Source organism: Akebia trifoliata, chromosome 10, assembly GCF_017979445.1.
Source record: "Akebia trifoliata isolate Shusen 1 chromosome 10, ASM1797944v1, whole genome shotgun sequence".
Taxonomy (NCBI): domain Eukaryota; kingdom Viridiplantae; phylum Streptophyta; class Magnoliopsida; order Ranunculales; family Lardizabalaceae; genus Akebia; species Akebia trifoliata.
This window is the reverse complement of record NC_141384.1, coordinates 26,359,990-26,387,833: the sequence shown is the minus strand read 5'-3', so window position 1 is coordinate 26,387,833 and position 27,844 is coordinate 26,359,990. Positions and strand designations below refer to the sequence as shown.

The 27,844-nt window shown below is 33.6% G+C and overlaps 1 protein-coding gene and 1 pseudogene across 1 annotated transcript; both read right to left on the bottom strand.

The window, feature by feature from the left end:
• Positions 1–6,991: 6,991 nt before the first annotated feature.
• Positions 6,992–9,008, bottom strand: LOC147393475 (pectinesterase 2-like). Its single transcript, XM_086456857.1, has 2 exons — positions 8,055–9,008; positions 6,992–7,949 (listed from the first exon to the last, which is right to left on the bottom strand). Exons 1-2 carry the CDS (start codon positions 8,920–8,922, stop codon positions 7,255–7,257), a joined length of 1,563 nt encoding a protein of 520 aa, XP_086312983.1. The 5' UTR covers positions 8,923–9,008; the 3' UTR covers positions 6,992–7,254.
• Positions 9,009–24,960: 15,952 nt separating this feature from the next.
• Positions 24,961–26,017, bottom strand: LOC147393474 (auxin-responsive protein SAUR36 pseudogene; annotated as a pseudogene).
• Positions 26,018–27,844: the final 1,827 nt, after the last annotated feature.

Genomic DNA, 27,844 nt, shown 5'->3' with positions numbered 1-27,844 from the left:
AAGCCCGGCCCATAAGTGAAGGTTTTCTTCCCTTTTCATTTTATGTTTGAATGGATTAGGCCCAAGATAGAGGAGGATACGGTTTTAGTTTCTCCAAAAGAAGCTCAAATCTTTGAGTCCTTTTCTTTCAGGCATTTTACAAAAATGGTCTTTAATTTTACCAAAAGGATCATATATTTGTTTGGGTATTTATTGGTTTTTACTGAAACAAGTATCCCTAGTTGGGATATTAACCTGAATTTACATTTACACCCTTTATCAAATTCATACATGAACTCATTTTAGTAATTTTGTTTTAAAAAGAGAAAAACACGAACTCTTGTCTGAGGTTCAGAAAACGGCTAAAAAGGTAGAATCGCAAAAATGACCCAACAGATGTACCTGTTTGATAAAAATAAATAAATACCAAAACTGGTATATGACCCTTTTGATAAACATTTTAAAAACGAGGTTGGGTCAGTATTTTTGACCTTATATATATGACTTTTTGTAGCTTTCAATTTTTATCTCTTTTCTTTTTAAGTGGAAAAAACAAAATCAAATCTTCTCCTTGTTGGACAAGCAAGATATGATGTGAAATACAAAAATGAAGATTGATCAGGTGCTCTTAAGTTGGATAGAAAAAAATCATCTCTTTGCTTCTCCCCATTGAATATTATTGGTACTGAATTGGATATATCAAAATTAAATCAACCTTCTCGTTTTCATCTATGATTAAGTTCGGGTCTCTTAACTCATGAAAAATGGCTCAAGAAAATATAACACATGAACCCAGCGGAGTAAATGCGTCCCTCGAGGATTAGTCGAATACCTTTTTCAAAAAAAATATGTATTATCGAGATACACTAAAATCTCTAATTTGGATTGGGGGTTATTTGTAGATCCATTTTTTGTGAGTCGGGTGGGTTGGGGTCTATACTTGCTCAGTTGTGGGTGGGGGAGGGGGAGGGGGAATTGTGTCCCCGAAGGATTAGCTGGGTACCTATTTCCAAAAAAGAATGTATTATTGGGATACACAAAAATCTCTAATCTGAATTAGGGTTATTAGTAGATTCATTTTTCGTGAGTCAGGTGGGTTGGGATCCGTACAATCATGGAAAATGGATTTATAAATTCACATAATCCCAATGATGTAAATGTGAAATCCATTGATCAAGACAAAGTCATATCCCGATAATACATCACTATACGTAGTGGTAGGGGTGTCAATGGATAGTCAAAATTTGAATCCGATTCGAATTCGAAAAATCGAATATTATCCGAAATTTTCGAATATTGAATTCGAATTCGGATAGTTTTATATATTCAAATCCTTATCGGATACCGATTCAGATATTAACATTTCGAATATGATAATATTCGATTCGAAATGATATATAATATATATTATTTTATTTGATTTATTTTTTATATAAATAATATAATATATTTTTTATATAAATAATATAATATATTTTATTTTATTTTATTTTATTTATTAATTATATAATAGATTTTTTAAATAATAAAAATCAATTGGAAAAAGAAAAAAATAATGTTGTTTTTTTTTTTTTATATACAAATTATTCAAATTCTAATCAAATATTATCCAATATCAGATAGGATAATCGGATTCGAATTTAGATAGAATTTTAGAATATACGTCAGATTCGAATTTGAATTCAGATATCAAATAAAAATTTTGAATTCAGATATTACTGTATTCAAACCGATAAGCATCTGTTGACAGTCCTACGTAGTGGGCTCCGTTCCACACCAAAACTCAGAAGACATATGATGCTTCCAACTTACACACAGAGAAATTAGTATTTTGGCTAAACATTTGATATATACCAGGCCAACAAACTTCCAATGGGTAAAAATCAATGGGTTTCGTACCAATGGAAACCTCTCTAAGTCAAGGATGCGATCAAGTCAAAATTAATATAATATAGAACATACCTTTCAAATCATCGGTTGTTTACTTTTAATTGTCTATCATTTGCTCCCTTATTTTCAAAAGGATAATGATATTTCAATCGAAAGAGAATAACAGAGTACGAGTTTCCTAGAGATCTGTTTCTAAGGGAATCTCTAGGGAATGTTGTTGTCCATTTTTAACTAAATTGACGTTTTCCATTTCTTTTGTTTTGGAACCCAAATTTATTTTTTAGAACTTATTATTATTATTATTTTTTAAATTTCTCTATTTGCTTAGAAAAAGGAAAAGCAAATAAAGAGAACCTCAAATTATCTTTTCTTTATTATTATTATTATTTATGATTGGGATATGTCAACCCGTAGATCCGACTAGCTAAAGAGAGATAATTGGCCTCTTAGAGCACCATATTCATAGATACCAGGCAAGATGGGACTAGATGGTCTGACGAGGGTCCTTGAGCTCAAGAAGAATAATGGTGGCCAACTCCATTATTTAGCACGGGTGGAGTTAGTACGGAGTTGGTGAGAGCAATTGTCCCCGGAGGACTTTGAAACACTATATTTTCAACTAATTACATTTCCCATTTGTCCCCACCCCATCACCTCTCTCCGTAGTTGCCCCCTCACCTCCCTCCAATTTTTGGCCCCTCTCACTTCAATTTTTTGTTAATCACATTGCCTCTTGACCAGGCCTTCTCATATATTAGGCCTTCTCATATATTAATTGAAAATGACTTAAATATCATTTTCTTCAACTTCTAATAAAAAACCTCTAAATTTCTTCCTAAAATCATTCAGGTTCAACTTCTTCAACTATACAACTAACCATAGTTTGCCCCCACTACAAGAAAATCCTGACTCCACCCCTGTATTCAGCACAAAAATTTAGGAAGAATAATGGAGGCATGGACATTACTGCCAAATTAACCTATAATAATGTCAACATGTAGATTTCATGGGTCACAATCTTGATTCTTATGTTAATAGATTTAGACAAGATGGCGTGCAAATTGCCTTGAGAGAAGCCCTACCTAGCGAGAGCTAATGGACAAACATCAAGATGCCTTTCATAAATTATAAAATTAATGTCCCAACTTCAAAGTAATAATATTGTCAAGAGAAGATGGTATAAGGGAATATCAATCTAAGGAAATGCCAACGCCAAGTGCAAACATGCGTTGTTAGCATGCAACATTTTTTATCTTTCTTTTTTTCTTAAAAAATTCTCCTAAAAAAGTTTTTTTTTTTTTTTTGTCTAATATGTAATAACAGACAAATTAAAGCGTTTTCTTGCTTTAATTATAATTTTTTGACTTTTCTAATACTTGCAACCAAAAAATGGCATCATAAAATAGTAATAAAATATTTCTTCTTTTTTCCTTTTTCTCTTCCATAGGAAAATAAAAAAATTAAAACTAATTTTATAGGGTTTTTTATGGAAAATAAAGTATTGGGATTGCTATTAATATTAACATGCAAATCAAAAGCTGTCGGTTATGCCCAACTTAAGGTTATGTTTGGATTGAGAGAACTGGAGACAAGAGCAACTCATTAAAAGAAAAGAAGAGAAGAGAAAATCAAATTTTCTCCACCATGTTTGGATTGATAGGAGAGAACTTGGACAATTTTGAAATTTTAAAATATCTTAAAAGAGATTTAGGGGTAAAATTGGAATTATAAAATATTTTAAAAGGGTTTCTCTCCACTTTTGAAGAGAAAAAACACTCACCTTTTTTGTTTCTCTCCAAGTTTTTTCTATTCTCTCCCCACTTAACATTCCAAACAAGAGAAATGGAGAGAAACTCATTTATTTTATTTCTCTTCTCTTCTCTCCATTTCTCTCAATCCAAACACAACGTAAAAGATATTTTCTAATATTCATTTCTTCACCATACTAATTGGACCTTATGGAGAAGTCTTTGTGATCTTTTCAACTCATTTCATTATGTTTCGTTCAAGACAATTCTCTTTATGCTGTAGCAAATAAATGTTATATAGGCCCACACGTATTAGAAAAAGAAGAAAATGATGTTGACGAAGAAAAAGGAAGAGTGAGATAATTAAGAATTTAGGGTGTATTTGATTGTAGGGAAAATATTTATCTGACTAATCATTTGCCAAGAAAATGGTTTTTCTGTCAAACAATGTACTAACAAATCATTTTCCACTGTTTGAGCACATTATGGAAAATCTCTTTCCGCTCTTTCATTTAAATTGGGTGGTATAAGTTTATTAATTTATATATGTAGATATAGTAAATCTAACCTTACCATGGTACGATTTCAAATCTTACAAGGGTCATTCAGCGAACCTTTCAAAAGTAAATTTTAATTTTCAATTTGGGAGTCATAAGGTTTTGGATATATTTTTTTATCTTACTTTTCTAATGAAATCTAGAGGCTATGGTGTTGGATTTCCAGTTTGATAATCTATTTGAGCTCAAAGACCCTTAGTAAGATTTGAAATTATGTGGAAACTATGAGACCATGAGGAAGCGAACAAGTATGAAAAGGGTTACTTATAATTTAAAATACTAATTAAAGGATCTTTTTTTTTTTTTTTGAAAATTAAATTATAAGATATGAATTTGGTGTCATGCCACCAATCATGTTCTTAGGGAGGAGGGGTGAGAAAAGATTTGTCGCTTTGCTCTCAAACGCCATCAAATATAAGTTTTCCATGGTAAACTATTTTCCTTAGAGTTTTCTGTGTAATCAAACACCCCCATAAGTACAATTTTAGTTTATTTTATTTTATTTTGGAATGTAACTGCACTAAGTGATCAACTAGTTTGCCACTTCTCACAATTATCCTTGAAAAATATTTATATTCCTTTTAGTGAAAAGCTAGAATTTTGTTGTCATTCTATAATGGCAACATTTTTTTTTTCTTTAACCATTTTACGGTAAAAGAAAAATGAGAATTTTTTATTCGTTAATTTGGGAAGTTTGGTTGACAAGAAATCGACTAATCTTTAAAGATAAAAGAAGATTTAAGGTCCAAGTGATAAAAAACAGTTGATAGATGGGTAAATGAATTAAAACACGTCTTTTGGTCTGCTACAAATACTGATAATAGAGTTGTTTTGATCAAATGGGAGAAGCCAGTAGTGGGCTGGTGAAAATTAAATCTAGACGGGTCAAGTTTGAAAAATGCTTCAGCTGGTGTAGGTAGTGTGCTAAGAAATGATTCAGGCAGTTTTTTAAGGGTAAATTATCATTTCGTGACCAATTTTTGACGAAGGGAATAACACTGCTGATGCTCTTGCGACCTATGCTTCATCCCCGAGTTCTTCTAATTTTTTTACTTCTATTAATTCTCTTCTTTTTCTTAATAAAAAAGCATTTGTTGGTAATCCAAACAAATCTCATATGAAGAAAAAATCCAATAATTGGAGAAAATGAAATTGTTTTATTAATTTTCTCTTTATCCCTCCAAACAGAGTTACAATGGTATTTATTAAAAAAGAAAGAACAAAAACTTAGTTTTATTCTAATTGACATACTTACTATAAATAGTAATACTATTTATAGTAAGTCTAAAAATAGTAAATTTTTAATTACTTCATAATTTGATTAAGAATCCTAAATACGTTAAAACTCTTTTCTGTTACAAATTCAGAATCACAATCGAATTAAAAGTTATTTGGAGTCAAAGATTCTATAAATAGAAAATTCAACTTTGACTGTGATTTCGAAGAGGTAAATAATGTCGAAACGTTTTTGTAGGCATTCAGTCGCGTAGCCCTCTAAATCATCTGTCCAATACCTTTGGAATCATTGGTATGACAAAGTTATTCCTAATTTACTATAGACTATCTACGGAGATTATCCTGGATCAGTTGGAGAGCAACTGAATCTCCCAAACTCCAAAATTTTGTAATTTGCTTTTTCTTTCTTTTATTATATCTTTGCTTGCTTATAAAAAATATAATAATAATAATAATTTATGATTCTGATTCATTATTCATTTTAATTACTAAAACATGATCGTGCGAAATCATAGGTTCTTCAAGTGATCGAGATCGCAAGTTTAAAGTGACAATCTCACTGGTTTGTATAATGACGATCTAGCTAAAAGTAGTGAAACCTGTGAGATTGTCACTTAAAACCTGTGAAATTGTCACTTTCAAACCTCTGATATCGTTACCATTTACATTTTGGTAATTAAAACGAACAGTGAGCCAAAATCGTAAATTCATCAAAAGTTGGTCATGTTTTTTCATAAATGTCTCATTTTTGAAGGTAGCCTTCATTTACTTTTGAAGTACAATGGACAATGTAGTTGAGTTTTCGATCTTGCTACATGATTTAAATCTTATGAATTTGGAGGGAAAAAAGTAATTATTGAATCAGATTCCAACTCATTGGTTAGTGATTTAAAAAGGGGAGCTTTTCTGTGAAGAATGATAAACTTAATAACTAGTAGGTTGCATATTCTAAGGAACATCCAATGGGATGTTAGACATGTTTTTAGATATGCTAACAATTTGGTGGATTTTTTTGACTTCCTTTGCTTCTAAATCAAAAAGAAATGTTATGTTTATGTCCGTATATAGTCTTTCATTAGTGGTTTGAAAAGCGTTTATAAGAGGTTGATTAAATTGACCAACCCCAAGATGGTTGTAATTTTTGTATGTTCTTATTTATAAATTCGTTAGAAAAGTGATCATAATATCAGGAAAAAATGGTCATAGAGGACGTTGTCAGAGAACTAGATGCAATTATTTTATGACACATGAGATACATTATATCATTGGCGATGTATCTCACATCTCATCACAAAAGGAAGGTTGTAATGAAAAATAAAATTAATATTTAATAATATCCATTAAGATCTTCTCCATTAGGAGTTATAGGTACTGTAGAATATCTTAATAGATTTTGCTAATATTTTATTTTCAATCATAACCTTCCTTTCTGTGATGAGACACATGGACAAATATGATTCAATGTATCCCATGCATATGATGCATCACATTCTCTTACAGATGCTAACGTCCTTTGGAAGGCTTTGACATTGGAATTACACATATAATTGATAAAGAACATCAACAACATTCACATTCAGATTTCATTTCATATTTCAAATTTAAGACAATAAACTTGAATTTGATTACATCTATCTGCGACAGGATTTAAGATAAGATTACATCTGTTTATTGTGTCTCTCAACCCATGTGGCGAGAAACTTGAATTTGAATACAACCATTTGCAAAATAATTTAAGACAAGATTACATCTCTTAACTTATTTTCTGTCTCTCCACCCATGTGGCAAGAAACTTTAACTGGTCTAACAATAATCGATGCAAAGGAGAGCATTAATGAAGAAAATCAAAGGCCGGAAGTGAAAGGCACATTGGTTGAGGGTAACCATGAATTGCCTGAAATTAAATTTGCAACACTGAACTTGGATGCTTCAGTTGCACTTGTTATGACGTGAAAACCACCCCATTTCACTCTATTTGCTGTCGAAGAACCCGGACCAGTGTTCTTATACTCCCCATAGTACAAGGTCTTGAGATCAGCATCACTACTCCATTTCAACCAACCCGCTGGGTCGATCAAATTATCGAGAAACGTCTGGAGGAAGACTACTCGAGAATATGACCTCCATGGCCTTCCTAGGTATGTCTTCGTCGCGCTTTGAACGGGTTTTAGATCAGAAGCAGCTGTTACTCTACAATTATGGAATGATATTCCAGTGTTTTGGTTTGGATCTGTGCGACCTTGGGCTGTTATTGTGAGTGTCCCTCGCCCTCCATTGGGCCTACGGCCGTAAACGTTACAGTTTTGGAAAACTACGGCTGCATTTCCAAAGATGAAATCGACTGTGCCATATACATCGCATTCTCTATAAAATTGCCTTTGAGAGTGAACATAGAGGGTGTCTTGATATCCTTCAAAACTGCATTTGTAGAAAACTGAGAGATCGGAGCCCGAACGTAGCGCCACTGCCTGACCATTTGTTGGTCCGGCTGTGTTACGGAATGTCATGTCCCGTCCAATAAATCCATCACCAGTAACAGCTGTGAATAAAATGGAATGGTCATTTTAAGGGTGAAATATATATAATAAATAACAAAATCTGGTTAAATCTTTAAACTATGCATATCAAAGCTGATTGTGCTTACCAACAGTAGCTGAGTTAAAGGTGGTGGAACCACCTCCAACAATCCTGCTTCCAGTAACAATAGTCTTCCCTATGCCATCTCCAATCAACATGATATTATTCAACTTGTTCCCTAAATCCAAATTCTCCTTATAGCTCCCTGCCTTAACATAAATCACAAACCTCCCACTTCCCTTCCTCTGGCTTGAAACTGCATCGAGAGCGGCTTTAATGGTCTTGAAGTTCCCCGACCCATCTAAGGCCACTACAAGATTCGCCTGTGAAGCCGGTGAAGATGACTGCAATAGCTTTCGATCACCGACCGATACCCAGCTAGGGAACCCTTCTTCATATTTTTGCTCATTTTGAGGAAGCTTGTTGGTGGCCAAACAATTGCGAATCAACTTGGAAACATTATTGTTAGACATTAAAGGTAAGATGTAGTCTGAGACCCCAAGCTCAATGAAGCCAGTACGACATGTCTCGAGGTTCGTAAGGGCCGTGCTGATCCATGTTTGCATGTCAGGGTCAGTGCACTTACCGTACAAGTTGATGGTGTGGTTGAGTTGAATTACGGTGTTCTCGTAGAGGGCTAAGCAGTCAGCCCATGCTTCCTTCTCCTTCTTGTTTCGGCACTTTTGACCGAGCCACAATGTGTGGCTTTGGGCACGGAGGGCTCGGTCAAGGGCAACTTGGGTTTCAATTTTTTTGAAATCTGACTTTCCTTTGATGTTAGAAGAATGGTTGTTGTGAAGCATGAAATATTCGCATTGTTGTGGGTATGGTGTTTGGCTACACCATTGTTTTATGCCTGAAGGAGTGTTATCTGCAAAGGCAGGAGACAAAAGAAGAGAAATGGACACAAGTGTAAGAAACAGTTCGAGACCCATTACTGGATCGATGTATGTCTATGACTCAAATGGACTCAAATGACCTAGGGTTTGCTGGTCTTTGTTTTGAATATCATACCTCTAAGGTCCTCCTTATATAGAGGTTTGATGACTAGTGACGATGATAAGGTGTCAAAGTTGATTTTTATATAAAAATGTAGTTCACCAGTTGATCATCAAGGACACGGTTATAAACTTTTGACTTTTTTAATTTGTTGACTAAAGATGATATTCAGGGGCATGAAAGCCCTTGATTTGGACCGAGGTTTAAATTTTGGTCACGTAAGCTTGTGTCCTATGATTTGTTGCAATCCAAAATAATTAGAAAACATTAACTATTCTGTTTTAGAATCAATCGAAATATTTTGAGACAGTAAGAAACTTTAAACCATCATTTAAAAGATAGTACTGTAGGGATTATATGGGGGAAAATTGTTGGACTTTACACTTAATAGGGGAATAAGGATACATGAAATCAAAAGGTTTTCATGAGATTGAAAATATGAACTAGAGGTTTATGAATAAGTGATTGTCTCATAATTAATGGGCATGATTCTAAAATTATTGAATTTCTTACACTTACCAAGCAGATGATCATGGGCAGTTCCATATTATTTCTATGGTGGGGGTGTTGATGGTCTCTACAAAATATAATTTATACGCACCATGTGTCGCTATTTATAAAATACTTCTACTTTATCCAAAATAATACTAATGTTGTCATCCATAATTTTGTAATCGGTGATTTAAACATACCCCTATGCTTCTTTTGATAAATGTTTTGATACCTCACTATGTTTTCAAACTGATGACATGCTTCCCTAGACATCAATCCATTCTAATAGACTAATGAAAAGTGACTTAAAATGCCATCATCTTCAACATGTAGTAAAACAAGTCTTTGATTTTTCTTTCTCGAAAGTATTATCATTAACTTCTTTGGATAAAATATTTTTACATTCATCTTCAACGTTAAAATTCTTTTTATTTCAATCAAATCACAAGAATAAGATCGAACTTTCAAATAACTAGAAGGCAATGGAATTATAGACAGAAAAAATCAAGAGTTTTCTAAAGTGGTTAAGGTGAAGTTGAAAACGATAAATTGAAGATAATGTTGAATAGATTAAAAAATAATTTACCATACAGGTTATAGAACTTGAAAATGACATATTTATGAGAGAAAAATCAGGAGTTTTTTTTTTTTTTTTTAAAGGTTGACTATCAACATACTTAGGTCATTTTCAATAATCTATAATAGAAGACCTAGGTCAAGGGGTAGGGGCGGAGTTAGGATTTTCTTTTAGTGGGGGCAAACTTATAGTTTAATTGGAAGGAGAGGGGGCAAAAATAGGAGGGAGATGAGGGAGTGGGGGCAACAAGGTCAGGCATATCAATAGTTCAAAATGTAGGAGTATCTTGAATTTAAGCATAAATTCAAAGATATCTAAAATGTCAATAAATAAATAAAAATTGAGTGGGGGCAACTGCCCCCATTGTCTCCTTCCTAGCTCCACACCTGTCAATTGTCATGTCATGAGTTTGAAACACAAAGAGCATCTCAAACATGCACCAAAACGTGGAACCTAAATCTATTCCTTGGATATTAAGGGTAGACTCACCAACTCTAATTAGAAAATCCCACATTGAACTGCGAGCATAGTTGTTTTTAATTGAAAATGGGGCTACTATTGTGGCTTTTCTCCTTATCTTGAGCAGACTTTAGACATCGTCCTTGAATAATAATTTTAGACTGCCTGCCTTGACTATTCATCTTTAACCAAGTTGTTCGATAAATGCCAGCTGCCCCTCTATTTTTCAATTCCGTTCATTCATCTCCTACGGAAGAGAAGAATAAGTGGGTCTAGTACAAAATCGTTTGCCTTCCCCTTGCCTAACTTATATCCATATTTTGTCCTATTGAAATCTCTTTAACTTGTCAAATCATGATAATCACATACATCACCTTTCAGACATGATCTTGTCAAGATTGTCATATGCATACTTTGACACCTGTCGATAATATAATTTCTCTCATTGGATATATGTTATAGTTATCCTTTTAGGACTCTGAACCCTTGACCCTTGACCCTTAACCCTTTAACTTTTCTTAATTTCCTATTATAATCCTCGTACACATACGCTTGAGCTCGAGTTACGAGATTGACTATTCATCTATGTATATTTCCATGTGGGCGATTTGGGAGGGACAAGAAAGAGATTTTCTTAATGTAGATTGTTCTCCTTTCATACCTATGGGGATGGATTTCGTTACCCACATTTCTTTCTTGAAAAATGTTGGAATGACATAAGGTATTTACTGTAATTCTCACAAGTCTTATGTAGGATGTACACATAATCATAAATGTGCTTTCTTGCAATACGAGTAAAAATCATCCACGGTTATGTATGCATGTCCATGTTAAAATTGTGAGAATCACAATAAATCCTGTATCACCCCAGCATGCCTCTTTTTTTCTTTTACTTTATTAGAAGGGGTCTCTTACTGAATGCTCTTAATTGATGGATGTACATACTAAACTTCCAATATATGTGTAGTGATTGGATTTTTTTATTGAATCGATTGCTACGTGATATGAAGTAGTTACCATTCATAGGTCTAGAATTCTTGATTTTTTTATACCTCTTTCTTGCCGAATACTATATGAAAACTGGAAATTTCGACATAAAAAATTATCGGACCAAGGCCCACAAATTTTAGAAATTGAATTTTAACGGTCTAGGATCATCGAAATTCTTGATGTTCTCAGATTTGACGGCTTAGAACTGTCGAATTTCTCTCATCCTTCATTAATTTGACAGTTTCGATCCGTTGAAAAAAAAAATTTGACAATGAAAAATTTGATGCCAATTCAACCTCTTGATCCGTCAAATTTGAACTTTTTTCGCATTGTGAAATAGGCCATATTTGTTGTAACCTACTAATTGGAGGACTTCTTTATCATTTATGTGAGAATTGTCATTATGACATCGAATATTGTTTAATGACAATGTTTACGAAGTGGATCTCAAATCAATTGTAGAGGCCGTAGGCATTCAGTGAAATCAACTAAAAAATAACTTCTATACATACAAAGAGTGGAAAGTGCATGCATGTTGCTTATTTGCTAAACTCTATGACTGATGATACCATTTATAAACTCATTTAATTACCGCCATCAAGTTACTAATCTCATTGAAAATAGGCTTACCAATTAAATTTAAAAAAAAAAAATGCAAGGAGTGAAGAAGAGACCAATTATGTAAACCTAGAAAAAGTCCCAAAAAATTATTATTAATAAGAAAAATGAACATTTTAATCCCAAAATGTCTTTATTTTTGCACTAACTTCAGCTTCAGCTTAATTCTAACCCTTTTTAACTTTCTGGCTATTGTGTAAGCCAAAGAGCACCAACAGATATACTTTTGAATCTGTAAAGTGTTTTTTATCAAAATAAAACTAAAAGCAGCCCCAAAAAATTCTTATATTATTGTCTCTACCCCATTTAAAATTCTTCCTCACCTTATCCATGTATTGCGTGTATTCCAGGTAACATCATAGTGTCCAAATAATGGACTTCCTTCCTATCAACCAAATAAATAAATCATTTCAAATGAAATATTTCATTAAATGTATGGATTATATGGTGTGAAGATAATGTAAGATTCTAATACTTAGGTGTTAACGTGTGGGAGTTTATTTAAGACTTAAGAGTAATCAATAAAAAGTCCAATCAGAAAAGAAATGAAGATGATTAGTTCGTGATGAGATATGTAAAATCACCATTGACATTCCATTTTGGTTAACAAAAGGATCAACCCCAAAATTCCACACAACTTGTTATTATTTAATGATAATTATTTAGAGGATTTATGCAACTGGGGAGCATTAGAAATAATTGTTTAGGATTTTCTATATTTGTTGGCTCCACTAATCAATGGGTTCCGGGTTCCATGCATCCAGTAAGTAATGTGTTGTCTTCAACAAATTTTCAGTAATTAGAATTATACCCTTGTAAATTCAATATATTAGTGATATGTCCTTAAATTTCCATTCTTTTCATATTGCATCCAATGACTTTTTCAACTATCTTTGGCTGCCTAAGTTTGTCAGTCTAGGACAAAAATGACCCTCCAATTAATCAAAATCATGCTCATATGATGACTTCGGATCTAGATAAAGCATTTGATTCTGATAAGGATCCAATTTAATAACCCAGATCCACTACTTTGATCCATGTTTGAAAAATAGACAATTTTGCATCCTACTGTATAAAGACTGGCGTAGATCTATGAATAGGAGATGTTGTGCGAGTATCTACAAGACCTAAATTATCAACTTCCTCTCCAAGAACTTGAAAGTTCATCCAAGAGTTGCTCCACCGACTAAAACACTTAATGGAGCTCTCCCGTCAATCACTTTCATTCATCTTATTGTATTGGATTTTAGATCAACCATGTAACAATCGGTAAGGGGCCGATTTGATAAAATATAAGACAACATGTTATTATCTTATGTATTTTAAGTTTCGGTGAGTCATGGAACACAAGTCATGGACAAATAAGTATTAACTATGTGCATAAGTCTCGATTATTGGTTTTCATAAAATATGTTTTTGCATGAGTTAGTTTCCATTAGTCACTGCAAACCGACACATTTTAAAAGTATGAAGTTTATTTAGATTTTGTATATGAAATTTGATTCGTTTCAATAACAATTTAGATCCTAATATTGAGATCTAAGTAGAATTCGATCTGATAAGGGTTTGATTCAATTTTTTATTGGATTGGTCTTAGATCGACCCTGATTTGAACACCAAATTGTAATTGTAATTGGGGGCATTGAACAGGAATTGTTTTTTCTTCCAAATGTTCTCACTTGACAGAGTTGAAAAATGCAAAAATCTCTCTCCCTCTTCTCTCTTTTCTTCATGGGTTTGATGTAGATCACAAAATTCTAACCCACTTCTTCTTCTCCTACAATAAATAACCCAGATGCTGGAAACATCAAAATCCCACCGGAAAATTCAGAGTAAACTCTTGAAATCTCTTAAATCAAGTAAAACAATTTTATTTATTTTTTTGGTTGAGAACTCCAATGGATGTAATGCAATGTTAGAGTCTTCGATGATTAGAAATGCAATGCAATACAATATTAAAACAACCCATTTTGAATAAATGGGTTTTAGAAAAATAAGTTTCAAAATTATTTATCAAACATTAGGGCATGTCGACATGGCCCTATCCACCATGTCGCCAGAACCATTTCACACAGCGACTGTTTTCAAAAGCAAAATATATGTCGACAGGGTCCATTCAAGACAACGAATGTTTTTTTAATTAAAAGCAAAATCCACATCGACATGGTGTCCGCAAGACCCTGTCAACATGGATAAGACTATGTCGACAGCCCAATGTGAACATGGCCTTATCCATGTCAATAGATCCTTTTTGACGTGGTTTATTTTTTTCTAAGTCGAACATTAGTACGATATGTGCCTGTTTGTCGACAATGCCCTCATCCATTAAAAGTTATTCAGTATTCATTCTCTCTTAATCCACATCCTATTATCTAAATTTTGGAACATCGAAAATATTCAAGGCTTTATCTCTACACACAGGTTGTATCAAGTAAAACATTGAATAAAAAAACTTGTTAGAATGGATGGATTTGTCAAGTTGATGGAGTATCCAGAGTCGTAGAAATCACTTCAAGTGAGAGGCTAGAGACGCTAAGAAGTGTTGGAACTTTAAAAAAATTAAAAAAAATTAAAAAAAAAAAAAAGAGACTTCAAAGGAGTGGTTGTGCCCAAAACATGTTTCTAAATTTTAAAGGTGCCCTCAAGAGTATGAGGTCTCTCGGTAATTTTTTGGTGTGTCAATAAAATATTCCTATAATTTACTCAATAACAAGTTAACAACCAGTACGGCACGGATGGACTCGTTGTAACTAAACTGGTTGGCCCTACTGGAGGAACACGAATTACTCAATCATGCCCATATCCTTGTACCCTAAACAACTACCTGGCCCAGACCACATCGAACTATAATCCTGGTTCATATTATTCAAATATAAATTTCTCGGCCCTAACCAAACCAACAAACTTTGGAACCAGCCAGTCCAGTCCTCTCAGTTCTTATTTTCTGGGTTTCAAGCTGCCCTACTGGCCCAATAACAAGGGCACCCAATTATACATGACCTGACCAACCCACACCAAATTAGACTCAGATCAAAGAACCCAACTTCGTTTTTCCTGCACAGCTTCTATGAGTCCAAACCGTGAGGTTGAACCCAGATTTTTAAAGTCGACTTGTGTTACACGTCATAACTTACAAGTTTACACTTTGCAACATACGTCATAAGTTACAATAGCATTTTTTTCGACCGAGTTCTTATATAAAATTTGTACGTAAAAAAACTGCATTTTATTCTTTTTTTAACTTAAGATACTTGAATTATTCAGAATAGTTCAATAATCCGGAGACTAATATTTTCATTGAAAATAACGAAAAAATTCTTGGATTTTTAAAAATGGTAGGCCATTTTTAATTAGACCTACAAAATCAAATCCTTGCATATGCCATTTATCCTTTAAATTTTATATTTATCTACAAAAATGTAACATGATGAATAATAATAATAAAAAAATTAGTACAACCCCTTATTATTTTATATATAGAGAACAATAGCAAAATAAAAAGAAGACGACAACGAGGGTTATCATTCACCAGTATCACCCTGCACCACTTTATTCTCCCTCAAAAAAAGAAGAAAAAATTACTAAAATTCAAAATTTTCAAATAATGAAGGAAGATGAAAAGAAGAACAAGTTTACCATTCTGTGTTCTTCTAATACCCCAGATGTGTCTAGTCTTGACTGATTTTAATTATTGTAGAATCTCAAAAGTATATTTAAGTTGTTGTTAACATGTTATATGGGTGTCAATGGATTGGGCATCAAACAAGCAGTTTTTAATGGTTCTATTAAAAATATTCATAGTCCAGCCCATTTTTAATCTAAGCCAACCTAGTCATTAGAGAGGAAGTGAGGTATAAATGAATATATTAAGTGGACTTCCATCCAATGGCCCTAAATATGATTCCCAAGGCAAACACTAATACTAAATTGGCCTAATCTTGACAGTTTTAATTACTATAATCTCATTTAAAGAATTTGTTATAAGGGTGCCAATTCGTTGGGCCTTAAATGGGCCAACTTTAATTGGACCTACACAATCTAGTCCAAGTCCATCCTATTCTTAACTCGGATTGGCCTGGTCATGAGCTCATTGCAGAGGGAGAGAGGTACAAATGAATTGATCAAGTGGATTTCAATCTGTTGAAAGAAAATAGGGTACTTTTGTGGAGATTTTTAACCAACGATATTTTATGGTGTTTTTCACCCTCTTTTTTTTTTTTTTTTTAAATTACGGATGGGCCCACACTTCGTTGTATAATCAAGCATGTCAAAATCGCAGAAAGCTGGAATAAATTACTATTACGGTGTTTTGGGTAGGGCTGCAACCTGAGTGAGATGGTGAACTCAACTTGGCTCAACCTGATTGAGGGCGGAGCCTGGGCAGACTTCTGTAGAAAATGAGTTGAGCTTGGGTTATAATTTCTTGACCCGACCTTAATTCGGGTTGAGTGTTCAGGCTACCCGACTCAACATGAACCCGATGCTATTTAGATTTTTTATTCCATCTTATTATTATGGCTTGTCGACAATTGGATATATTATTAATGGGATTTGGCTTAGTATATTTTGTCTAAATATTCTCTCAATGATGGAGTTGAAGGTTGTACGCAATTTTAATTACTAGTGGTTTTGTTTTTTGATATTGTATTTTTTTTTTTAAATATAAAATTTATTTGCTAATCGAAATGAAATTAGGGTTATTCAATGATCCCAACCCATCCAACTGGACCAAATTGCCCAAAATTACCTAACTTGATTTCAACCCAATTTTAGAAGATCAAGTTTAGGTTTAGTTTGGGTTAATGAGTTTAGCCCCGATGGTCGGGTTGAGTTGAGCTCAGGTTGAAGGCTCTACTACTTGCACTACATGAAAACCGGAAAATTCGACGGCCCAAGACCACAAATTTTAGAAATCAAAGTTCGACAGTCCAAGGCCATTGAAATTCTTGATGTTCCCCAGATTCGATGGCTTAGAACCATCAAATTTCTCCCATCCTCCATTAATTGACAATTTCAACCCATCGACCTAGCTTATACTCCAACCTGCCCAGGTTGCAAACCTAGTTTCGGGATGCAAATAAGCAAAGACCATAGAATCTCAAAAAAAAATATTTGAAGAACTAACAAAACTATGATGATAGAAAAGAAAAATGTTCCTAAAAGTTCTGGGTAAAGTTTTTGTTTAACTGGCTGGTTGAAGCAATTTTATTGATCTTAAGTTGTTTTCGAATAAAACGTTGGCCAACAATGCTATTATTGTTGTCATCTATTGAGTTAAAATTTCATTTCGATTTTGGTAAAGAGAAGAAACAAGATCGTCTCTACACATATGTTTCAGAATATTCTAAAACAATCGGAAACATTTCCGAAATGTTCAATATTTTTTACCAAAAATGAAATATAACTCTAAACTTTAGATCATGTTTATATATATATATATATATATATATGTCTCGTCCCAAATATTGAGGTACGAGTGGGATTGTTTGTATTATTATTTTTGAAAGATTCAAATAAGGACCTAAATTCAAAATTTGTCTAATGAGGCCCAATTCCAGTCTAATATTTTTGATTAGTTACTGGGCCTAAATCAAGTCAGGCCCAATGTAAGACCATGTGTACTTTGGATAAAAAAGTCTACCAAACAAAAAAGTAAACTAAGCACAATGGGCCGGGCTAAGATGCAACCTTGTGAACATCCATACCTAAGCCCAATGTTGACCAAGCATGATGGAGATCTGCAATAAATGGATCTATTCAACGGTCAGACATGGTTGCCATGCACTCAAACAAGTTAATTATTAATTTTCCACTTGTTCACAAATTTAAAACTCAAGTTGACTCTACTTACAAGGATTTCCCAAGGATTCAGACATTTACACTCAGAGCCAACTCGGTTGAGTCATGCAGATATGCACCAAGCATGTTTAAGAAAATCCACTAAGTTAGGTGATTATACTTATTTATTTATTTTTGAAAAATAAATAAAATGAATATTATTCTTTATTGAAAAATACAACCACGACAACAATGACAAAAACAAAGGAAAGTTTTGTCCCAAAAATTTGGAATCAACTAAAAGAATCCTATTCGCCGACTTTCACTATCTTCGACAACATTCTTTTGTTCTATCCATTTTAGGACCTTTTATTTGATTATTTCGTTTTAATTGGTGTTGTAATTGACCTTTTGTTGAGTATGTCTAAATCATCTCAATTGACTTCCTCTTAATTCATTATCTATTTAAAGTTTTACTAAAATTATTTTTGAATGTGTTTGTTTCTTAATCATACTCAACATATTAATAGATGATGTTTTTAATTGTTCAATATTCCGTTTCATAGTTCTTATTAGTTTTCCCATTATGTAATGATTTTCTGATGCCCCCCCCCCTCTAACACATGCCCCCATCATAGAATCGTAGATTATTTTCCTCGGGATACACTAGGAAAAGATTTATGATAGTCATGATGATATTACTGAGGAATGTCTTTATCAGAATATTTTTTCTTCTCACTTCGGGCAGTTAGCAATAATTTTTCTATGGACTTCCGAAAATCTGTTTCATGTAGCTTGGCAAGGAAATTTTGAGTCATGGGTACAGGACCCTTTACATGTAAGACATATTGCTCATGTAATTTGGGATCCTCATTTTGGTCAACTGGCTGTGGAAGCCTTTACTCGAGGGGGTGCTCTCGGCCCAGTGAATATCACTTATTCTGGTGTTTATCAGTGGTGGTATACAATTGGCTTACGAACTAATGAAGATCTTTATACTGGAACTCTTTTTCTATTATTTCTTTTTGCCATATCCTTAATAGCAGGTTGGTTACACCTACAACCGAAATGGAAACCAAGTTTAAATCTTTTCCTAGTGTATCCCGAGGAAAATGATCTACGATTCTATGATGGGGGCGTGTGTCAGAAGAGGGGGGTGGGGGATCATATTATCACAACTCCTTCCCTTTTAGTGTGGTTCACCTCTACTTATATCATCGAGGTCTAATTTATAGGGGTAATAATTTCCTCAATCTCTCCATCTTTAAATGTGAATTATTTTCTATATAACAAAAGAAATTATGATAAATTCATTCTATTTGGCCAAGTTAGTTAACTTGTAACTTGTAAGTGTTGGAATTGAGTCAACTCAATTGACATTTTTGACTCGAATCAAGTTTTAAAATATGATTCCACTTGTATGCCAAACCATCTGTTTCCATCTTTCCATGAAAGATTTATGGGAACCTTCTTACCTCAGCTTGAGACCACTTCAAAGTCGGAACATATATAATAGTGACTTGCACTAATTTCAGCTTGAGACCACTCCAAAGTTTCTAAGTAACAGTGACTTGCACTTACTTGTTCACTTGTCCTTTATTCCATGTTGGGGATCTAGAGAAGATCTGTCATTCGATGTGTAGACTATTTGTGTTTTAGTGATGAAAAGTTGTTAGGTTTTTATCAAGTTGGCATGGTGGCTAGTTAGTGTGTGTGTCTCTAGGCGTGAGGTGACGCATGGGAAAAGGTGGTGGCAGCTCAAGTGGGTTTGCAGACAAAATCATGTTGGCGTGGGTGCGTGAATGAGGTACTGACCTAAATACCTATTAAGTACATGTCATCCTTCACCTATACACTCAATCTTTGATTTTGTCTACCACTAACTCACCATAATCTCCTTTCATCAAGAATCATTTTCAATCATCAAATCTTATTTCAAAATTTTAGAGCCAGTTAGCTAGACCATTAGTTAGGTTGAAGTAATAATAATTTTTTTTTTTTTAAATAGTTAGATATCATTATAAGAGTACTCCTCATTGAAACTATTGGTCAAGTTAATCAGATTTGTTAAAAAAAATAATTATTTTTTAATAATTTAATGATTGGATTGTTTCTTGAGTCAACTAGGTATCTCGTGTGATCTGAGTTGTTAGTTGAGTCAACTAGATATCGATGGAGGATGACACAAGTCAGGATACCAAGTTTAAAAACCATGACTACGACCTCCGACTCATACATTACAATTTGTCATTTGTGATAAGATGCACCTAATATGATTTAGTATATTTTGACGTTGAGAGGAGAAGAAAGATAGTAAAATTAGATGGATATTATTTTAAAAAGAGAAGGGTAGAAAAAGAAAGATAATAAAGTTGAAGATATAAAAAGAAAAAGAAATAAAGAGAGTAGGGTGAAACCCACAAAATTATAGCTAGATGCGACATTTATCCCCCACAAAATTGTAGTAAAGTAGGACCGACAATTGTGTTTTATCATATATATTGTTTTAACATGTATAGTTCCATAAAGCATGGGCATGTATAGGATCCACAATAGTATCTAGTGGCATCTTTTGGTAAGAATTTAAATACATTAGGCTCCTAATCAAGTTGTTTTCTACATGGCATGCAACCCAATGTGTTTTATCTCCAATCAAAAATTTCACAATGACTCTGCATCTTACAATAGAAATAGGATACTGTTTTGGATCGTGACTTTTTGCAAATATAATTTCATGAAACAAGTTTATCTTACGGGCATCTTATAAAGTAATCACATCACTACGAGTTATACAACCTAGTTAATGAAAATGACCCTTTCGAAGCTATGGTTATTTTATTTACTCTTTATTTTTGTGTGCCATTAATTTATTTAGTTGTAACATAAAATAAATAAATAAAAATAAAAAAAAATTATCATTTAGCATTCATCTAGTAATTGTTTTGGTATGTTAGGATTCTTAAGTTAAGACTTAAACATTTCACTCCAATAATGTCTAGGCATTTTTCGAGCATTGATTTGGGGTCTTAACAATTGGTATCAAAGCCAAATCCACGTCCAAGATTTGATTCATGGGAAGACAATTATTGGAGAGGAGAGAGAGAGGAAATGAGAAAGGGGACTTCTTTATTGTATGGGATACGGAAAAATGGTCCATAGAAGAAAAAAAGGGAGGGGGGGGATGTCTCCCATGGTAAGGTCCAATGTAGGCCACCATGATTAGTCTTGGAAATAATGACTTATGAAAAAAAAGAAAAAAGGGTACCTAGTACTTGGAAATGAGACCAAGGGGCTGGGGTGCTCGCTGTTAAAGGGGCCAACAAGGGCATAGACCTTTAAGTATGGGGTATACTAGGATCCCTAGGTTAAGACTTAAACTTTTCACTTCAATGACACCTAAGAATTTTTGGAGCATTGATTTGGGTCTTAACGCATTCACACACTTCTTGAGTTATAATCAATCAAAATATATTTTCTTCTATTCCTCAAACTTAAATATTCTTCTCCAAACAAAGTCTATCTCCACTTGGACATCTTCGATGTGGTACCTATCAAAGGTATTTTGACGATCAAGTTAATGAATATAATATGGATAAGTAAAGTGCATAGAAAAAATGAGAGAATGTCAAAAGGATTCCCCCTTTTTTATAGCCATAGGTTTGCGACTATGAACGAGAACTTTTTATGTTATGACTTATAATTATCCCTATTATGCCAAATGTGGGGTAAATTTCTTGAGATCCTTCAACCCTTCTTATTTGTGATCTCTAGTTGATGCTACTCGCGGAGGTCCCAAAAAATATTTTGATGATCAAGTCAACTAAGAATGTGATAGAGTAATGTGTAAGAGATAAAAAAAATTGTGTACATTTGCATTGGCTGCACCCCTACTTAAGTTTCTTCCAAGAATCTTCTTAAATCTGAACTTTTGCATCCAAGTTTATCCTTGATTGAAATTTTCCTACTAGGAGTTAACTTCGGTAATGTGCAAGATTTGGGTATATCCACATGCCACGTGGATAATAATCAATTTAATGTGCTTCTATGTTATCATGAATCCTACCCTTGATTTTCGAAGGTACCTAAATACATGCCTAGAGAGGAGATTGCGCTTGGCCTGTTACATTTACCATCAAGATCATGGCCTAGGGTCCTATAATGTGGGGGACAAGATTTTATATTCAGTCCTAATACCCAATATTTCATAACTACGATATAGATCTCTAGGCTTCAAGATGAGATGCCTCAAGATTTGTGTTGAGATGAGTCTCCTACCAAAGTTTCCTTGTTTATGAGTTGTATTTTTGTTCAAACTACACTTGGAGTTTAACCTAATCAACTAATATCTCTAGAGTTCACCTTGAGAAGCAAGATTTGGGCTAGAAATGATTTTCCTTCATAATTGTTCTTGGCGAAGCTCTCCCTCCACAAGAAGTAAAATTCTTGAACTAAGCATTTGACCTAGCCCTCCATCCTTAGGAGGAAAAGATCTTTAACTAAACAATTTGGCCAAGCCCTTTATACTTCTGGTGGAATGCTCGACTAGGACACATTACCGAACCCTTTGCTTGAGAGTAAAGTGCTCGGCTAATCACTCAGAGTAAGGGCTCTACTTGGGAGTAGGGTGCTCAATTGGGATACATGACCAAGTACTCGATCTACATGGGGGTAGAGTGTTTGGTTGGACATTTTCTCCCAATCTTTTCCCCTTGAGGGTAGAATACTTTTCCTATGCCCTATAAATTGTTGGTCCAATTGGGTACATGTATCGAGCCATATTGCTAGTTTGCAATTCTCTCTGCTTAAAACTCTTGATTACATTTAAAAAACAAAAATAATTTGCAATTCTCCTAAATTTTAATATGCTAGGATTAACTTAGAGACCCTTAATAGAATGACTTGCAATAATATATACTAGAAGTAGCATTGTGTATACTGAGAACCATCAATTTTCCTCAAGTGTGTAATACTTGCACCTCAAGAAAAAGCATCTATGAATTTTTGCCCACTTCTTATTACACTCCCCATGCTCATGGTACTTCGTGTGTCATTCTCACTTTAGCATTTTTCCAACTTAAAACATTTAGGGAAACACTTTTCTTACCAACATCTCTTATTAAGTGTCATTTTACTTAAATGGATTACCACATCAGCAATCTAACACCATAACCCTCTTAAGTTTCATGAAAAAACTCACATCCAAAAAGAAAAAGAAAACATTCAAAACATAATTTAATTTGAACTTTATCCAACTTCTACATAACTATCAAATTTAAAATTCAAATTCAATGGTGAAACATAATGTTTTTTGGAAACAAAAATATTCAAAGTTCATGGAATTTTGTCCTCTTCAACCCTAAGTTTTTGATCATGTTTTTGGATGCCACAAGGTGAGCCCAAGGGCCTTAGTAAGGGTGCAATCATTACTAACTTAGTAAGGCTAGTCAGATTCAAACATTCAGTGGAGTTGAAAAAGAAAACGTGAATGCATCTGATGTTGTTTAGGCCGAAGATCATGAGGTGGTCAAATTGTAAATGTTTTTCATTGGAATGTCGATCTTCAAGATTACATCAGAGTTTCCTAATATAAGAGCGCCAGTTCACATCAAACATCTTCCCCTCATTCATTACTTCTCGAAAGTCGATTGGGTAGGAGACTTTGGAGAGAATGTGGGACCACCTCAACTAACGGCGTTACTAGATTCTCCACCAATCTCAGAGTGCGGTCCACGACAATGACGTGTTAAGGTAAATATTTGAGACTTGAGAGATGTAAAACGAGCGACTTGTTAACATGCGCTTTGATGACAAACTTTGAAGTGTAACAACTACAAACTTAAAAATAGATATTTAAAAAAAGAGAAATAGAGAGAGTTTCTATGAGGACCCCAATTTTTACTTATTCTCAATTGTCGCACTATATATATATGGGAAAACGTTCGAAAACCTTAAAAAAAATCAAATATTATGTCAAATTATTTTTAAAATAGAGGGTTAAAAATTTTCGAATGGACTGATTTTTTATGAGGATGATTTCTATGGTGAAGAGATCATCATTATCAAAATCAACTCATTCCAAAACTTCTAACCTTAATTTACAACTTGAAGAATCATGATCGTTCAATTTTTATAAATAATTTTTGATGGGATTAAAAGTTTCGAAATTTGATGATTTTTGTTGAGGATGATCTCTTCATCACAGAGATCACCCTCACAAAAAATCAGCCCATTCCAAAACCTCTAACCAATACATTGAAAAAATGTTTGACTCTCTTTAAAGCCTCCGAACACCACCCACATATATATATATATATATATATATATATATGATTGGAGTGTAATAAATAAAATTTGAAGTGCCAATAGCAATTATCAAAAAGAGAGAAAAGGGTAACATGTTTAAATAAATATTAGAGAAACCTCCTTCATTTTTCAAATTAATGACAAACTCCTTGGCCTCTTTAACCTCTGATCATAATTTTTATTTTCAACCTTATTCAATATTTTGCAACAAATTTTTTTTTTATTTTATTAAGTAACTCATCCTCTTCCACCATTAAATATTGAACAAAGTTATATAAATTAAAAATTTTATTTATTTTCTTCCATTAATTTCTAAATATAAAAGAAATTTTGCGTAATTAATATGATTAACAAAAACAGATAAAAATAAGAGATTTCAATTTTTTTTTTTTCATTCATGAATGATATCTAAATGAGTTAGTAGGATACTTTACGAAGTTTAGATAAGATTGATGTTCTTTCTTAGATATCTAGAATGGAGAGAAGTGAAGAAATTAAAAATAACAAAAGAAAGTGAACCTAGGAGATCGCAACTCTTTCATCTCTCTTTCACAAATGATGTTATGCCAATCATCTTCATCTCAAAAGATTTTTGAAACTATGGTAATTCATCATAACAAAATAATATTCCATCTTGTTTGGGGTATTTCAGTCACTTCAATTAGTCTCCCACTTAATACTACAGTCAAGGGATATACAATCTGTTTGAACATGCGAGAGGGTATAGTAAACATTCACCACAACCTGGAGGGGTAACTTCAAAAAAGAATTAAAATTTTTATATACCAACTAAATCCCCTGTAACATTCTAACTGAAAAAAAAAAAAAATGCAACTATGGTAAAAAAAAATTATGAAAGAAAATTAAAGAGGCCCACAATCTCATCAACAATCTTGATTTCGATTGTAATAACTATCACCATCACTATCTTGATCATCATCATCATCATCATCGCATGCGACGCTTCAACGTAGTTTTTCGTCCAGCGGCAATCCTCGTCTGCACATTTTCGAATTCGGATAACGGGCATGGTAACGTAATCCCACCCGAATGTTTGAACCCGTATTCCTTCTCAGCTTCCCTAAGAAGCTCTCCAAACAAAGGATGATTAAAGTAAATCACTGGTACCAAAAACCGGTGCGGGTCGTCATCTTTCTGACCCACATACACAGCTAAGTGTCCTTTCGGCACCTCAACTGATTTCAGTTCGAACGGATCCTGACCCACTGGAGAATAACCCAAAGCTGATTTGGAAAAACAGAGCTCCTTGGCTCCTCGCTTCAAACAACGACCCCAGTTGCATATTTTCGTCATCGTCGTGGTTTTATAATCCGGAGCGGATAAACGATGGTACCCGGTGGGTTTTGCTTTGGGTTTGATAACCCATTTGAAGACCCGGATGAGCTTTCGACCCAACCTGAAACCTCTGGTTTTCCTCATAGTTTGTAGAAGGAGAAGAGAAGAGGAGAGAAAGAGAGATTGGGTTCTGTTAATTAAGGGTTTCAAGGAGCTTTTGTTCAAGAGAAAGGCCAAAGGTCAGCAGTGGACATAGTGAGACGGGAAAGGGTGAGACAGATTTCAGACAGAGAAGTTGGGATATTTGACATGGTCTGGGGAGGTATGATTTGTTTTTGTTAGGAGAATTTCATCTGATTCTACCAAGATTCGATCGAATCAAGAGACGTTTCTGTGAATTTCTTCAAATTCTTTCTTTTTCCTCAAACTTCTTTCGGGTTTCTGTTAGTGGTGAAGAAGGTGGGGGAGGTGGTGGTGAGATTCTTTGATCCAAACAGAAGAATAAGGTCCCTGGATCTGGGATTTTGGAGCAATATATAAGGGTGTGTTTGTTGAAGATAAAAGAAGGGTAATTTAGACAAACCCCTCCGTGTTTTGGTAAATATTAGAGATACCCTGTGCTTTTAAACTAACTATATGACCCTTGACCAACGTCTTTTCTGATGGCATAAAGTAATTGACCTAAATGCCCTCATTTTCAACCTTGAAAAAAAAAAAAAACACCTTCCCCTTGATTTATTTCTAAGAAAATTTATCATCTTCACAGTTGTTAACCAAAAACCTTAAGTTTTTTACTTCTCAAAAAATCCATCTATTTTTTTTTTTCAAGTTCTTCTACCTTTAAGAAAAATCCTTTAATCTATTCATCCTCATTTTTTACCTCACCTTTAATTATCTTTGAAATTTCTTTTTTATTTAATTTTTTTTTAAATAAATCAATCATATCTTCTACTTTCCTAGAACTTCTATCTCATTCTTGAGATTTGTAGTTTGAAGCAGGTAGATTTTTCATGTTCAAGATTATTGATTTTTCAAAGAAATCATCATTGTTCCCTTCTAAAAGTATATTATCTTGTTATTAAATTTTGATTTTTAAGATTAAAGAAGATAAAATCTTAAGATTGAAGTTGTAAATTAAAAAAATTTATCGTTAAAAAGTTGAAAATTACTAATTATTATTTTTAGGGCGGGGGAATTGAAGGGTACTCTACTAGAAATTAAAAATGGGGGTATTTTAGTCATTTAATTTACAAAAGAACTAGATCAAGGGGCCATGCTATTACTTTGAAAACATGGGATGTGGGTGTCTCAATATATTGACCAAAACTTAGAGAGGTATGACTTAAACACCCCTACAAAGAATTAGTGGTGGGGGGTAAGGGTCGGCACGCCATCTAATTGAACAAAGAGAACAGGACATAGTCAAAAGTCAGCTAAATAAACGGTTAGATGATGCTTCTCTGCTGTCGCGAAGTGGAGATAATTAAATGTATTTAATCAAAGCAACTTGATTAATCCTTCAAGTCAACGAGTTGGACCGACCACAAGAGTTATCTTTCCCAGAAACTCTTCAGTTAAGCCACGCATAGCTTCCGTACTTTGAATTTCAATGGACATTAATATTATATTTTGAATATTTCTAACTTTGTTTATATAATAAATAATATCAACCGTACGAAGAGATAGATATCAACGAAAGCTCTCCAATCAATGTGGACCCCACAAAAGTTATGATCTACTTGGACTAATGTCAAAAATATCATGCCACGACGAGGATGCTTCTGCGTAAGGCTAGTTATCGAATACAGTAGTAGTAGTTTAAGTAAAATAGCATCTGAAATATAAATAAAGAAATTGTTGTCTTTTGCTGTTAAAATATTTAGTGTATTGTTCCCAAAAGTCTGCATGGCTGCATTTACTCTCATGCTACCTCACCTATCAGAATAACACGTGGCGAACATGCAAGGAGTGTGATCATTTATCAAATAAATTGTATGAATGAAAGAAGCGAGTTTTAATCAATTAGGTCTCAATTCTCAAAAACTAATGCAAATAAGCATCCATCTGTATCAACCTCGCACATCCGACGTGTCATAAATAGAAAATCTGTCTCATTGGAATCTTTAGATCAAGTTGACAATTTGCATTTTGCACCTACCAAAACATACGAAATTTCAAAACATGCTTTAATTTTCTCACTTTTCAACCAAGGTGAGAGTGAAAGGCCCAATAGGATTTTATTTTATGATATAATTATTTTTATAAATATTTTTTATTAATAAATATACAATAAGTAATTCAGATTATATTTTAGAGTCATGGTTTTGTGACTTGAAAATTTTCAC